We start from the raw sequence: 17,240 nt of genomic DNA, 5'->3' as shown, positions 1-17,240 counted from the left end.
GTCTTGTGTAAGATATGGTTGTATTTTGGAAATTATTTTTAGATGCATGTAACAAGATTTTGAGAGATTGTGGGGAACAAAGGACAGTTTAGAGTGAAGGATAACACCTAGGCAGCGAGCTTGTGTAGTAGGATTGATTAGTGACTTTTCATCAATGATAGAGATAACACATTGGTAACTATTATGGGGCAGGATGATCGGTGTAATGGTTAGCATTACTGCCTCACAGCATTGAGGTCATATGTTTGATTCCAACCATGGCTTTACCTGTATGGAGTTTCTATATTCTCCCCTTGCTTGCATGGGTTTTCTCCGGGTACTCTGGTTTCCTCCCACAATCCACACATATACAGGTAGGTTAATTGGCTCTCAACTAAATTAACTCTAGTGTGTACTGTACTGTATTTGTGTGACTACATGTGTTAGGAAATATAGATTGTAACCTCCACTTGGGCAGGGACTGATGTGAATGGCCAGATATTCTCTATAAAACCCTGCGGAATATGTGTGCACTATATAAATAACTGGTGATGATAAGAATAATAATAATAATAATAATAATAATAATACTATTGGTCTGTGGACATATAATTAATTCTGTTTTGGAAATATTACATTTGAGGTGACATAATGACATTCAAGATGAAGCGACAGAAAGGCATTCAGTAACGCAGACCAATACAGATGGTGACAAATCAGAGGAGGATAGGTACATTTGAGTTTCATCTGCATACAGATGATACTGAAATACAATAGAGCTGCTCAGTTTGCCAAGAGATGTGGTATAGATTGGGAGAAGCAAAGGGCCTAAGTCTGAGCCTTGCAGTACTCTAACAGATAGACATAAGTCCCTCTATCTTTCTGGCTAAATGCAGCTGACCACCAGACATTAGCCCCCTTCACTACAGTAAATAATGTAAACTAGGTATGAGAGAAGATCTTCCCCAACCTGGCTATCATTTAGTAAAGGGGAACCATTTTAGTACTTATTGTATTGTGTTATTATGTTACCCCACACTTCAGAAAATCTGTGTTTTTCTGTAAACGGGGGGTGGGCACCAATATCTGAAAGCTTGTGGTCCTTTATTTGAAATTATTTCACCAACTAAGAGCTATGATACCCTTGTGCACAATCCTTTTAGATAAATCTATCTGTACATCTTACAGTATCTACATAAACATCTTTCTATTTACAGTATCTATATAGCTAAAGATATATGTGTGTGTGTGTGTGTGTGTGTGTGTGTGTGTGTGTGTGTATAGCGAGAGAGAGAGAGATACACAGCAAGAGTGGCACTTATGGGACTTCTCAGCAAATAACCTAACTGAATCTAATGTCTCTGGTCATGCAATTTTACATTTGTAAACAGATTTGAACCTTTTGTGCATAGTACACATGGTCAGTGTTGCAAGTGTGGCAGAAATGGGTGGTACATCGTACATTTAAGAAATAGGTTACCTGTACCCTGTATTGCCGGATCATCTCTGCCTCCATTTTATGCGTCTGTGCCACCAAGCCAGTTACTGTGCTTGGCAGCATGACACCTGCCAGCTCCTCATATTTTTAACAAACCAAGGCCACCAGGAGTGTGAAGCTGACCTCATGACATCACATCATGCTCCCTGCCGTAATGTGAAGAGGATCGGGTTGCACAATTCTTTTATCTGCTGCAGTGCTGTCTTGGCCTCGCCATTAGTGTTGGGGAAACTCAGAAGCCACCTGTGTGGTGCTCAGTGCCCCTGCCTACTGTATCATGGTGCGTTGTAGACAGTGTAACTGTAGAGCTGGACAGAGTCTCAGTCAGAGGCTCGCAAGCAGTTCAGCTTGTCATTGTGTGGCTGTCATTGCCCCTGCTCCTTCTTTATTTAGTGTTAAAATGACTTTCTAGTAAAATGCTAAGTTGCTCTCTGAATCCTGCTTATTCTATTATATTTACATTTTTGATCATTATTCTTTATTACCATGAATTTGATGATACAAAAAAGACTTAAAAATTATAAATTCTTAAAAAGGAGCTGCATTGTGTGACCATGCTGCCTAGTGCCATGTGGCCATGCCTCCTAATGACAGCGCTAGGGGGCATGGCCACACAACGCAGTTCCTTTTGGAGAATTTATCATTTTTAAGTCTCCTGAGTCACTACATTTTGTCTCATCAGATTCATGGCAATAAATAATAATGATCAAAAATTAATACATAATAGAACAGGCCCATTTTAAGCATGCAACTACAGTGCACACACTCAGTACCACTAAGAAAAATTATACTTGCACTGCTGTCCTGGGTTATTGTGCTATTTTCTGAAGCTTTCTGTCCAGATGAGTGCTCTAGTCATAGAACATTAACAGTATTTTGCAAACATCAATTATTTCTGTCCAATGTTTAATGCTTTTACCACCTATGGTGGGAGGGTGAGGTTTACGGGGGCAGGGGGACAGGGGAAGATGGGTGGAACAGACAGAAGATCAGTGGAAGGTGGGTGGAATAAGGGGAGAAGTAGGAGAAGAGAAAGGAAAAAGATTTCTGCACAGTAGCTAACAACTCGGCAAATGAAAGGTCCAAAGGATTAGTGTATTATATTATTACATCTCCTAATACTTACTGGGAAAAAAGTGGTACAGCCAAAGTCTAAATAAAGATGTATTATTTTCCTAATTTGTTGTACTATCCCCTTTAGGAGTAGAAACATTTACTTATAGTAATCACTGTTCCCCTTTTATATCTTTACTATAAACAATTGAAAATGGGCTTCCTTTGTCACTGCAAAAATTTAACATGAAACACTTTCCTGAAAAGTATTTATATACTGTACAGTATCTATGAGAATTTTACAAAATAATTTAATTTTAAGTAATTTGTTTTAAGTACATTCAGTATTTTAAAATCTACAGCAGTGTTTCTCAAACTCCCTCAGCATGGAACTCTTAACAGTGTGTGTTTTATTATTATTATTATTATTATTATTATTATTATTAATAATGTTTTCAGGTTAGTCTCAAAAATAATTAAGACATATAGGGGGTATTTGATTAGGGACGTTTTTTGGCCTAGGCGTAAAAAACTGCACTTTTTGCTAGTTTATGGCGAATGTTTATCGGCGAATCCACGTATTTTGTACCTGCTCTGCAGAAAACGCAGGCCATTTTTACAGATTTTGGGGCATTTTTCACCAATGCATTTTCACAAAAAAAAAAGAAGTGAAAAGGCATTGCCGAAAATGCCTTAACCGATGAAAATGGCCCACAATTGATTATGCAGGTTGCGTGAATTCGATAGCTCCAAAATTGTTGGAGCTAATTGCATACCCCCCATATGTTCCAACTAGATGATATGGAAAACAGGCACAGATAAAGCAGGGCTCCATGAGGTCTGGATTTGAGAAACACTACTCTAGGGGCGGTTTTCAAATGATATGTCACGCCCAATCTCCTTTCTAAAATGATCCCTGTTATCACACATATCGCTCCCTTAGTAATCCGGTTTACCTGTGTAAAAGTTTGGGTGCCTCGTTACCCTGGTGGTATCGAGCTGAAATGATGATACCACTCCCCCGAGGGCAGAAACAAAATGGGTGTGGAAGGGGGTGAAAAGAAATGAATACTGCCCTAGAGGTCCTATGAATAGAAGTACTGTACTTGCGTTGTACCCTCTAACAGTATTGAAAATTTAAGCACCATGAAACTATTTAAGAGACAGCTGTATAAACTGAAAAACAAAACTGATTTGTTTACTCTTGTCACTAGAATCATTTGTCAAAAGTATTTTGATCATTTTACCACTGTGAATGTCACTTTAAAATAGAGAGCAAAGTGGCAAATATTAAACAAAGTTGTGAAAGTTAAAACTGTACATTAAGAATAAATAGTCTTAAATTCTAGTAAAAATGGTTGTATTGCTTTTTTATGGTAACATAGGGTTCTAGAATATGATCTAAATGCATAGAGATCTAAAATTTAGATTAGATCAGTTTACTGTGCTTAAGCTATTGGACAAATGTTTTGGAATTTACCTTGTTTAGTATCTAATCAGTTTGTGTGAAAATGTCTATGGTTTTTATTTACTTGCATACAGCCTCATAACCTATTGCCATTTTATTCACTAATTACAATATGTGCATATAACATTCATGACATTCTGTATGTTACATTCATAACATTCTGCTGTGATAGGAATTTCCAGAAAATAATGGTGGCACATTGTGTATTTTTAAAGTAAATAAAGAAAAAACATATACAAGATGATATCAATATATTTAATTATTCTTTATAATATAATGTTAGATGTTTGATTAAGGTACTTACATTGCTGTTTTTTTTTTTTTTTTGATGACTGTATTTTACTTCAGTAATTGTAAAATGCCCTGCCATGTTTACATGTATTTTCCAGAGTATACATACTATATATAGCAAATAAATGTTTAGAAGTGAAAATGTTTAAAAGAACAGTATGTGCAAATGATTCCCAATAAATTTAATCTAAAAAATTCTTGATTATGGAATTGTATTTTGATATTAAATTAATAACAATCACTTTAAAATGCCGATTATGGTTATATTTTTCAGTTTGGGAAAAATCCAATTGAAGATCTGTTCACTGACCTTCAAGATGGAAGAAGACTTTTGGATCTACTTGAAGTTCTCACTGGTCAAAAGCTGGTAAGGGATTTAGTCAAGTGTATACTGTTCCAGTCATTGTCAGTTGCATGTTTTTTTCATCATCATATGTTTCAATGAAGATATGCTGAAAAATATAACAAAAATATATATTTAATGAAATCCCCTACCACACTGCTCTTTAGAGGCTATTGTAATTGATTACAGTTACGTTCTTTACAGTTTACATTGTGTTTATTTGAAGGAGAATACCATAACTCGCTGTCCATAGAAGTGATCACTAATCTTTATCTGTGCACTTCTGTAGACTTCCGTAAAATAAAATAAAACAGCTTATACTGTAATTCCTGAATACCTTCAGCCTATATATTATTCTCCTATCTGCTAAGAAAGAGACAATTAATTGGTTTAATTGTTTTCTTAAAAGAGCACCATTCCACCTAATTTAATGAATAATTTGACTCTTTCCTTGAACACTCACCTGTATAAGTAAAAGTGTGTGTGTATGTATATATATATATATATATATATATATATATATATATATATATAGCCGATGGAGAGGATCCAACAATGCAGTATTCAATTTGCGGGCAAATCCGACAGGTTTTGCCCATTTCTGACAATGCTAATCTGACTTTTTTTAAAGTCGGATTGACATTGTCAAAAACGGGACTAAAACGTGGTGGATTTGGCTGCAAATAGACAAAACACGTGGATCCGTAGCTAATCCGACAATCCATGACAAGTCGGAATTGCAGACAACTCAGAAAAACGGCAGGACTATTGAATAGGTGGAATCATGATTCGACCTAAAAAGGTCGGAAACTGCCATCTTTTCGACTAGACGGCAGTTCCGACTTCAATCGAATAGACCCCATAACTGGATTTACATTAATTGTTATTCATACACTTCAAATTCAATACAACTTCTTAGTGTCCTTTAAGACAGATACTATATGATCCAATTTCATACATTTATTAAAAGTCAATTTTTCATAAAATCATACACATGAGAAATGTGATAACACAGTGTCCGTATTTTGACAGAAAATTCCTTCTCCTGACTTCTTGCTAGGAAGATCAGGGATCACAATTGTAAGAAAAATCCAATGCGTTTTGTCTCTTGGTGAGACTTCCTCATGGGTATATTTTCAGATGTGAATGAACTGAACTTCAATTACGTGTGCACTATGAACATTTTGAACTGGTGAATTAAATATGAGATTCGTTATCCATATTAATAAAACCTGACTTTTCAAATTAGTAAGTAAAGTGCAGTAGGTCAATCTGGTTTGAGAGAAGTTCCAAAGGTGAATTCAACCTCTTCTAACAGTAGCGGTTTTCCTCCGGTGTTTCCCAATGCTCAGATATTTTACTTCCGGCTAACAGGGAATTTAGTGAGAGCAGCAGCCTATCATTTATTATATATTTATTATAAATATACTTAGCACAGAGGAAGGGTATTGCTACATACACACACACACACACACACACACACACAATATACAGTATATATATATATATACATATATATATATATATAGAGAGAGATAAAGGAACCAGTGGGCATTCATTCAGATCTATAAACAAGAAATGCCAACTGCGCTCAAAAATATATTTTTATATATAATTAAAATTGATATCACAGATACACATATACATATAAACACCTAAGTACTAAAATCAGGCACTACTAGTGTTGAAACATACAATATGAGAATTTGAGCCTTAATGAGCCACTCTCTGTAAGTGATTTTTCACTAGGGGCAATCTTTGTGTGAAAAAAAAAAAAATATTAGTAGCTGATAATCAGCTAATTGTTGGAGGATGTTGTAAAGTCCTGCAACGCATGCGTTGATGTGCAAAAAAAACAGGTATCCAGATGAAGGAGGATATTTACCAAGTCCTTGGTGGTAGTTCAGCCGGGTATCCCACCTGGCGGGGTTCTGGAGCAAACTCTCTATCCCTCGCAGCAAAGATGGTGGTTCTCCCTTTATTGATATCCACACCAAAAAGGACTGGAATCTCCAGATGGTAAACAGCGTCCTGTATATCACTTGCAGGAGTCCTCAAAGATGCCCAGGTCAGAGATGTGGCCCCCCTAACGCGTTTCACTGTCACTTGGCAGCTTTTTCAAAGGTGATATAACACTGGCTCTATCCCCTTTTTATAGGGGTTATAATCATCATACATTATTAACACATGTGTAGCTCATATAAATATAAAACAATAAAAAACAATCTGATTTTCTCTAAAATGCAGCATGAAGACAGACCTTACTCATATCCACTAAAGATTTCAAAAAACGAGGTTTATAACACGTAATTTGACCATAAACATATACATTAAAGTTATTTGGGCCGGTCACGTGACTTTAGTCATGTGATACTACAGCTATGCGTACTGGATGTTCATTGGTCTAATCTATCAACAAAACCATGTCTCCATGGTTACCGCTAGATAGCCTGTTACGCACAGTCATGTCCCGTTTTTTGAAATCTTTAGTGGATATGAGTAAGGTCTGTCTTCATGCTGCATTTTAGAGAAAATCAGATTGTTTTTTATTGTTTTATATACTTGTGTTTATATGAGCTACACATGTGTTAATAATGTATGATGATTATAACCCCTATAAAAAGGGGATAGAGCCAGTGTTATATCACCTTTGAAAAAGCTGCCAAGTGACAGTGAAACGCGTTAGGGGGGCCACATCTCTGACCTGGGCATCTTTGAGGACTCCTGCAAGTGATATACAGGACGCTGTTTAGCATCTGGAGATTCCAGTCCTTTTTGGTGTGGATATCAATAAAGGGAGAACCACCATCTTTGCTGCGAGGGATAGAGAGTTTGCTCCAGAACCCCGCCAGGTGGGATACCCGGCTGAACTACCACCAAGGACTTGGTAAATATCCTCCTTCATCTGGATACCTGTTTTTTTTGCACATCAACGCATGCGTTGCAGGACTTTACAACATCCTCCAACAATTAGCTGATTATCAGCTAATAATAATTTTTTTTTTTTTCACACAAAGATTGCCCCTAGTGAAAAATCACTTACAGAGAGTGGCTCATTAAGGCTCAAATTCTCATATTGTATGTTTCAACACTAGTAGTGCCTGATTTTAGTACTTAGGTGTTTATATGTATATGTGTATCTGTGATATCAATTTTAATTATATATAAAAATATATTTTTGAGCGCAGTTGGCATTTCTTGTTTATTCATATGTATGTTTTTTTGGGGTGAACAGCTATCATCCCGTTTCCAACAGCAGCTTAGGAAACCAGCTCAGTTACAGCGCCTGTTTTCTCTTCACCATTCATGGTGAAGAGTTTTACTTATTCATTCAGATCTAGGATGTGTTATTTTAGTGTTCCCTTTATTTTTTTGAGCAGTGTATATATATATATATATATATATATGTATAATATATATATATATATATATATATATACACACACACACATATACAGTATATGTGTATATATGTCTGCCTTCAGACCTGGCAAATTCATAAGACATTTTCATGTTAACTAAAATGTATTCGTATAAGATCTTAAAAGAAAATTGTGTTTTCAGGTCTTGAATTCCCTTTCATACTACATTTGACTGTAAACTATCTACACTGTAAAATTGAACTACAGTAGATGTAATATCAATCGGCAATTATTTAAAACTTACCTTAATTTAATACTGTACAGTATATAACAATTAAAGAATACTTATCTTTATGTAAAATGGAAGTAATTGGAAAAGGTGTACTGTCTGTTTCTACCAAACAAAGAGCTGTACTACAAACCAATAGTCTGCTTGCTTTCCTTGCTATACTGTTCATCCAACAATGAGGCATTAAGTGATTTTATTTAATTAAAAAAATTTTTTTTGCTACATCCAAATATCACAATAAGCAAAATAATAAGAGGAAGCCTATTATTTTCTGAATGGAAATTATGGAACATGGACACTAATCTGTAAACACATTTACAGATTGCCAATAACAAATATTTATTAATAAGCCTCCAGTGCTAATGACACAATTAACTTTGTAACACACATTTTTAAATTTTGTCAAAGTTCCATCCCAGCAACATAAAAAAACACAAAAAGCAGACTGGAGAAAATTTCCACAAGGTTTGAGTTTCTTATCAGCTGTTAAAATGCATTACTTCTCTACAAAGAAAACAAATTCTAGACCTCACACTCAAATGTAAATTACAGAAAAGGTAAAATAATAAATAAAATTTATCTGCATGCTAAAGCGATCCCTGTGTTTCTTCTGGCCTTAAGCAAACTTTGTGGATTCGAATTCTATTCAGCAAGTATATTGTTGACTCATTTTTAATGCTTGCTATTTTGGGAACAAATATGCTTAGTGAATGTCTTAAGCATTATGCAATCAGTTTGCCATTGTCCCAACTTTCATCAGTCCTATCATTGAAGAACACTTGCTCTGAAGCACAATGTCGGCATTGGTTTAAGGGCAAAGTGTTCCTGAACAATTGTATGCTTGTAAATTGAAATTCTATGCACAAAGTGTTCCTTCGCTTCTGCAAAAGAAATAGACACATACAATAGTCAATAAAAGCACAATTTTAATTTACATTGAATTAAGTGTGCTAAGTGTTTTGTTTCTTAAACAGTCTTTAAACAACCTGTTAGATATTGAAATGGAAATAAATCAGTAAAATGGTTCCAAAATTGAGTACCACCATTGATAATTTTAGACAGAGGAAAAAGTAATCCAACAATGTGCATAATGGACCTTACTTATTGATATTTGTATACACATCTCTCAAACATCCTGTTCCATTGGATGTATTTTAAGGAAAGGCACTTGATATGGCATCCTCAGATTATTCATACTGTAGCCTATCCTTTTATAAATGCACAGTAAAGGAATCTAAATGTCTTGCAGAAGACAGTTAATGCATTTCTTTCTATACAGTATTGCTACAGATGGCAGTTATGTGCAGTCCATTGTGTTTCTGCATATGGTATCCTGCACTCAAAAGCATAGCATGGGTACTGAATGTGCTCCAGAAATTGGAAGCACCGTGGAGCATCATAAAAAGAGAAGGAGGCAATACGGGTGAATGTAACTTTTGAAAATAATGTGCAAAAGGTATTTAAGGCACAGGCCCTAGTGAGAAGTCCAAACTGTGGAGGTGTTTCAGACCTGATCACGGGGCTGCAAACTTTGCTGTCCTGATTCAGATAGTTGCCGTCTCCAGGGAGAGTGTAAATTCGCTGTGCAAGTGTGCAATCCTATGTGTACACCGAGCTGCTAAAATTCACTTTGTGCAGTCTCTGCGCAGCCCAGAACTTACTCCTACAGTGCGATGAGAAGAGGCTGATCGGGGCTGGAACTGACGTCAGACACCCTGCCTGAAAATGCTTGGACACGCCTGCATTTTTCCGGACACTCCCAGTGCGATCTGAATTTTTGCACCATCCCATCTATGACTGGCGATACCCGTTGATGTTGTCTGATGCGTGTGCATGCAAAGTTAGTACCTGATCGACGCTGTGCAAAAGCGTGCAGCAGCTATCAGGAATAAATTACCCCCCCCTCAGTATCTTATCTCAAATTTCTTGAAGAATTTCATACAGTGGCACAGAATATTATATCATGCATGGCTCGTCCAAGTGAAATACGCATAAGACCATGTAATGCATTTCACTGGCACACTGCCCGCCTCCTCAGACTGATAGTAACCATTTCAGACTGGAATCCTAATTTCTTTAGACCCTGTTACAAGTTTATTGTTTGAGCTGGGAGTTTATCAGCAGTGTTGTCAGCAATCTCCATTACTGTGACAGGCTCAGAGCTGATCAAAAGCAGACTAAACTCTCTCATACCATAATTTCACCACTTTCTCTAACATTTTAAACTGGTAATTAATTTGTATATTATGATAATGAGGGAGCATCTGTGTTGCTTAAAATGACTACAAATGTATTAATTTATAATCCAGACACTAAATTAAAATATACTGTTACATTATATTTAAATTACTTTGGTTTACATTATTCTCGCATTCATAATTATTGTGTTCTGTTTGCACACATTTCATATATATGTTGAAGTGTGCTGATTTTACTTGTAGTTTATTTTGAGCTCTATTCAAACACAACAGTCATCTGGCCAGTTATTAAAATACATTTACTTTTAAAATGATCACTTAATGAACATGTGATACATAACGTATAAGCAGTGGCGTAACTAGAAGTTTTTCTCATCCAAGCCAAAAAATTCTTCGGCGCCCCCCAATCCCCCATCCCCCATAATTGACACTATGAAATGGACAAACATGCGCGCGCCGAAGACGTGTGCCGCCAAAAAGGGGTGTGGCTTCATTGGAATGGCCGTGGCTTTGCATAAAGGGGCGTGGTATTGCAGGAAAATACTTCCTTATACCCCAGTTTTGCAACCTGCACGCCCAGACGTTAGCCACCACTGGAAAGAAAAATAATCCTGATTCATGCCCCTTACATTATTTGTCATTTTTCCTCCTTATAGTAATGCCCAGTATACATTATGCCACATACTGCAATGGCCCTTAGACATTATTCCACGCACAATAATGCACATGACACAATATGCACACACCATAATGCCCCCGACACATTATGCCACACACCGTAATGCCTGTGACACATTATGCCACACACCGTAATGCCTGTGACACATTATGCCACACACCGTAATGCCTGTGACACATGACGACAGGAATCGCAATGCCCGTTATACATTATGCTACACACTGCAATGCCCCTGATAGATTATAGCACATACAATGCCTGTGACACATTATGACTGTTGAATTCTCCTATGTGAGGTTAACTAAATTAACCATCTTGTTGCTGTTTGGGTTGTTAGGTAAAATTAATGAATTGAAAATGGATTTATAAAAATCAATTATTATTTATTCAAAGGGCCACGCCCGTATACAGGGAAGAGGGACATCCTCTCGTCCTGTGTCAAATCATTTAACAACAACATACACGTATCAACAATGAGTTTTATATAATACAAAGTAGCGCCCCTTTTGTATATTCCTCCCCTATGATTTCATACCTCAGGAATACAATGTTAGGAAATAGAGTTATGCAATATTGGGACAATTGTCAAGAATACTAACATGATACTCGTGATATATTGAACTGTGTCCATATTAGGAATTACATCTGGTCTCTATGAGCTTTTAGAAAGTGCGTATGTGGAAACAATACTTAGCCAACAAAGTTGTTTTTCTCTCAGGGTGTGTATAAAGTTCAAGATGAATTTGCTATATCATCTAGCTAGAATCAAAATGGATTCTGTTATGCTTTCATATTATACTAGTGAATATGAGAACCCTTTGCTTATTGATTTCCCTGTGATTATTGCGTGTGTACATAATATACGTACTATCCCGTAGTGCACACACATAACTGTTAGGCCTTCAGCAGGTTGCCTCAGTCACAGTATTCGACAGCTCCACCCTTTGATCAGGGACATTATCCATGTGCCCTGTCATCTCAGGAGAATTTCTGGGAACGTATAGTTAGCTAATAATCATTTCATGTAGTATTGCTATTTTGCGTTTGACAGTAGCCTTCTAAATACAACATAGGCCACACCTGTATGCGGTGAACATCAAATGAATGTCTATAATCACATCGGGGTTACCAAAGAATAAACCTCATCACAGAATACATCATCACATACAATCACATACAATATACTTAAAAAACATTTTCCTAATCCTGAAAATTGAATACTAGGATTTAAACATTTATCTTTTCCAGTCCATATCATAATGCCTTGGTTAAAGTTCTTTTATATCATGGACCTCCTTTATATACTTGGCAATACACGTATCAGGATCCGTAATGTCTTTGGTCAAATAAGCACAGCAGTGAGCTCAAAGTGCTGTTTCCGGAAATCACCAATATCCTCCAATTTGTGGTATTAAAAAAATGTAGAACAATATGGTATCGTAATAGTTCATGTCCAATGTCCTGGAATCATCATAAATGTCCACAGTTCTGGAATATCATATCATAAAGATCAATCATGTTATCAATAATTTAATTGAAATAAAACGTCAACTTCCAGTTGATTAATCACACGACTTCATTAGCCATAGGAGAACTTATTAGCCACCTTTACCACTTCGAGGTTTTATTGATGCTCTGGTGGCAGGAACATGTTTCCTGATTACTGAGTCAATTACTCTTTTTAGGAATAGTTCATCCTGCAAGAAAACTTTTCTCAAGTTAATATATGTTTTTGTATAAAACTGCTAAATCAATCTTCTTAAATAACAAACATTTTTAGAATTAATAGGTAACCAATTATATATCATATCCTAAGGACATGGTGACAACTACCATTCCCCGTTATGTATGATATCTTCTTTTAACCTTTGAATCTACTCCTAGTAAAATACATATTACATCATAAACTTTAATGAACATCATATGTAACCATTACTATTTATATACCTAACTCATTATATCTAGCACATCTAGAAACCTTAGGTTAGTATATTGTAACAATCCTTTCACATTCCCTTAAATCAACCTTTTCTATCTACATAAGATCATTTTTTTTATTTTTATTATTGACCTATTTTATTTCCACTAACTGAAATACACCCGATATGTGTAGCTAATATTATCACCAGTGGTTCTTTCTTGAGATACTATTGTATCTATACACATGTACCGTGTTTCACTATTATCACGAGTCACGACTCTATAAAGTTTTGGTAATCACATCAAATGTAAATTGCATAGAGAACTTTGGCCTGCTATTATAGTCTTAAATAATGATTAGCAATACAATTTATATAGCTGCAGTACTTAAAATCTTTCCAACAATTAATGGTATTGCTGGACTGGATACTCCTCAGAATAATATCCTAAATTATTTAAATTATCCATGCATTAATCTATACATCTGTCTTCAAGTGGAGTATAATACTCACAACCACGTTTTTCAAAGTGTGTGTTCGTTACACCAGTCATAAATCCCTCTGGATTTCCTGCTTAGAAAAGAAAAGAGGAAGGAAGGGTCTTATTGAAATAATTCCCATCCACAATAATGGATGAGTACTCATACCTACACCACACGTTTGCTCGCTCTCTCTTCAAAGAAAAATAAATAAATTAAGTCCTAATGCTGTTATAAATAACGTCGCTCCTGTATACTTTCAGAAAAATTAAAAGTTCTGTAGGATATTAGCTTATAAGCACATAGTCTATTATCAATGATCATAATCATCTCTATCTTGATTGAAGGGTTCATTCAAATACAACTCTGTGGTAGTAACAGTAGTAACAGTCTCTGTATTGTATCTCCATACAATTGTTTTAGTGTTAGGTTCCTTTAAGCTCTGGTCTCTGACCTTTTCATTTCATTGCAAGCTCATGGATCTAGGTGTCCTTCTTCTGCAGCCTTTGCAACGGCTGTATCAGAGTCAGCGGTACTTGCCAAGGACCATCCTATGCGATCTGTAATGGAACCAAAACATAAGCAACTTCTCACCATAACACCGTCTTCACTCTCTTTAGTGATTGTCCTGTGCCGGACTGTGTGTTTTCGTGTTGGTTAAATATCTTTCCAAGGTTCTTGCAGCTCTTGATATTCTTGTAACTGTTTAAATAATTTGTGTGACACATTTGAATCGTCAAATCATTTTGTAGTTTTGAATCAGTCTCTGGATAACATATCTTTGCTGGATTCCAAAAAGAATAACAAAAAATGATATAGAAGAGAGACAAAGCAGAGGCTTAGGTGTAATTCTACCACTATTGAACCAACGATTGGACCATGCCATGATTCAAATTCCGCCTTTCCTGTCTCTTTTGTAGATTAATAATGCTTAATTCTTTAAACTTTCCTTGTCACATTATGACTTTTTAGTCTCAACATTACACATATTAAACACAAAATATTTTTCAAACTCCTATAAACTCTTTCTATCAGTAAAGAAACTTTACTGTCTTTTGAAACAATAGCTCACACCTCAGGCCCTATTATTCATCTCTCAAAAACCCCTTAACACCTGTTACACATACTATAGTTCCTTATTTTTGCATTAAACTATGTTGTATTAAAACAATGTTGTTTTTAATCAACCCAATCATCTGCAGTAAACATGCTATAGCTTTCTTTATCACCATCACGATCCCTCTTATTATCACATAAATTATTTTGGTCCCATGCCAAAACACAATGTACACTTCTCCATTAAACTTCATCCCACTATAGAAAGCTTGTGAATCTATTTCATGACATTTCCCCTTAATGAAAATTGGCAACAACACTTTATTATTAATAATACTAATTCACTAATTCCCCATCCCATTATCCCCTATGGATGCTCGAGAAATTATTCTCCTGTTAATCAGTTCTTTTTTTTCTTTTAAATGCAATGTAAAATGCGATGTAATCATTATAATTTTCTTACTCATCCACATTATATTCCTTATACTCCCCACTTTTGGGGGTGAGGAAGACAAGTATGCAGCTGTATCTAAGTTGTGGTGGATCCTGTGAATCATCAGCAGGAAACACTCTGAGCTGGGCATCACTGTGCCACCAGAGGAAACCCTACCAGGATAGGTTCTTGGACAGGGGAATCGGGTGACGAGGGTCAGTGAAGCAAATAAAAGGACTGATACGCTGAATAAACCATCTGCGGTGGTGCCTAGGCTATCTTCAGCCTCGGACCCATGTTGCTTCTTTAAGCTAGCCCACCGCAATCCCATTATATGTTGAGAGATTTACATCTATCACACGGTCACTTTAACTGGTCCAGATTCACCCATGCACTTTATATATGTAGTATGTCAGTGAGTTTATGTGTCCTAATAAACACATTTTTCATGGAACAAATCATGTGTTACAATTTCCCTGTTAGTTCATATATCCCCTATTGAGTGAAGGGATATATCTTCAAATCTGAAATCCCTCCGTAAGCTACACTATTGCTATATTATATCTGAGTTGTGTACTGTTATAGGTAAAATGTACACATCATATAAAATCTACTGCTTAACCTCAGTATTAAACCTATATACTCAGTTCTTGCTTATGCATAAGTGGATGGTTTGGCTCTGACTGTGTATCTATAATGTTTCATTCATGATAAAGTGTAATCTTGTATTACCTTCTATATTTTCTTTGGTTATGAACTTGAATGTATGCATATAGCATTTCCAAAAAAAAAATTACTGTATCTAGAGATTTATCATCTGGTCATACATATCTATCTATCTATCAATAAATGTATACCAAGGCTCCACCCTCTAAGGGTTTTAACTATCTTTGGCCTAGCGCCAAATAATGATCTAGGTAGTTAACTATGTCAGCACACCGTTGACTTTTGTCTTGCGCCACCTTGTGGTCTTTTCTGTAAAAAAACACAACTGTTTAGTATCTGACACCAATACTTCAAATAATTTATAGCACAAAGGTATATCATCCACATACTGGTTACATTTCTTTACTTATTTCAACATACCATTCAGACTGGCCAGTCCACACAAACAATACGTTTTTTCATGCACACCCATTACTTCCTGTGCTTCCAAGCAAACTTTTCTTGGACTGTGTCCATCCCATGGATGCCTTGGCACATATACATATTCACTGAAAAATCACTTACAAACTTAACAACGCTCCTATTTTTATCTGTGCTTTTGTATACGATTATATCCCCACACTTCCTGGCTACGGAACCTGGTTCATCACTGCATATTGTGCAGTCCACTAAGAACTTTTGCAATGTATTATATCGATGCCTATACAATGAGATGGATTTTAGCAAGCATATTTTTTTTTTACCTCACGAACCCAGGGTAAGTGATATATAGATATGCTATGGATCCAACTTAATCTGTTCCTACTTTATTCTTCCTGGAATCTTTAAAAATACCTCATCCGTGATGTAGTATGATTTTACACTGTAACTTTTACATTAGGTTCCTTCAAATAACTTTGAAGAATTGTCTAAAAGTATGTTAATACTGGAATCGTAGTGATTAATTGCTTGTCGCAATGTTTGATTTACAGCATATACATTAAAGAATGCGTATTCCTTTATATTTCCCTATGATTTTAGCTGCTGCTTCTGCTGTTTTGAAAACTCTTTTTTCCGTATAGCCCACCAGAGATAGGGCGTTGTCTTCTTGAGTTTTGCCAGATGCAGATGTGTTAGCTTTAACGCTGTTAGCGCGTCTCTAGCCCATATCTGTTGCTGGGATTTTTTTTTTTTTTTTATATTTTCTGATTACAGTTATGCTGTAGAAAGAAATTGGCAGCATTTTCTACAGGTTATCTGGTAAAGATATTAGCTTTTTATATTAAAACTAGAGTAGATAGTTTGTATAACAAACATTTCTAGAGTATTGCTTATGCAGAGGTTCCCAAACTGTGTGCCGTAGCTACCTGGGGTGCCTCGGACACTTGCAGGGGTGCCCTGGGTTGATGGTCTAGTACCCATTCAAATTATTCAGTGCTGGTGGCTGCCAGTCATAAAATATGTGGCCCAACAGAAGCAAATCTTGTCCCTCACCACACAACTGACTCTAAGGATGACATATAAATGCCATCTACTCCTTTTTTTTTT

At 36.0% G+C, this 17,240-nt stretch overlaps 1 protein-coding gene across 9 annotated transcripts in view; it reads left to right on the top strand.

The window, feature by feature from the left end:
- Positions 1 to 17,240, top strand: part of DMD (dystrophin) — a 3,641,189-nt gene that overhangs the window by 753,613 nt on the left and 2,870,336 nt on the right. For all 9 annotated transcript variants that reach the window (XR_010221499.1, XM_063953479.1, XM_063953476.1 and 6 more), the window contains exon 3: positions 4,564 to 4,656. Coding sequence is in view for 8 of the 9 variants with exons in the window: in XM_063953479.1 (XP_063809549.1) it covers positions 4,564 to 4,656 (93 nt within the window). In the remaining variant the exon portion in view is untranslated. The remainder of the gene's footprint in view (positions 1 to 4,563; positions 4,657 to 17,240) is intronic.

Source organism: Pseudophryne corroboree, chromosome 2, assembly GCF_028390025.1.
Source record: "Pseudophryne corroboree isolate aPseCor3 chromosome 2, aPseCor3.hap2, whole genome shotgun sequence".
Classification (NCBI taxonomy): domain Eukaryota; kingdom Metazoa; phylum Chordata; class Amphibia; order Anura; family Myobatrachidae; genus Pseudophryne; species Pseudophryne corroboree.
The sequence above is the reverse complement of the archived record's forward strand: the minus strand, read 5'-3'. Positions and strand labels throughout refer to the sequence as shown.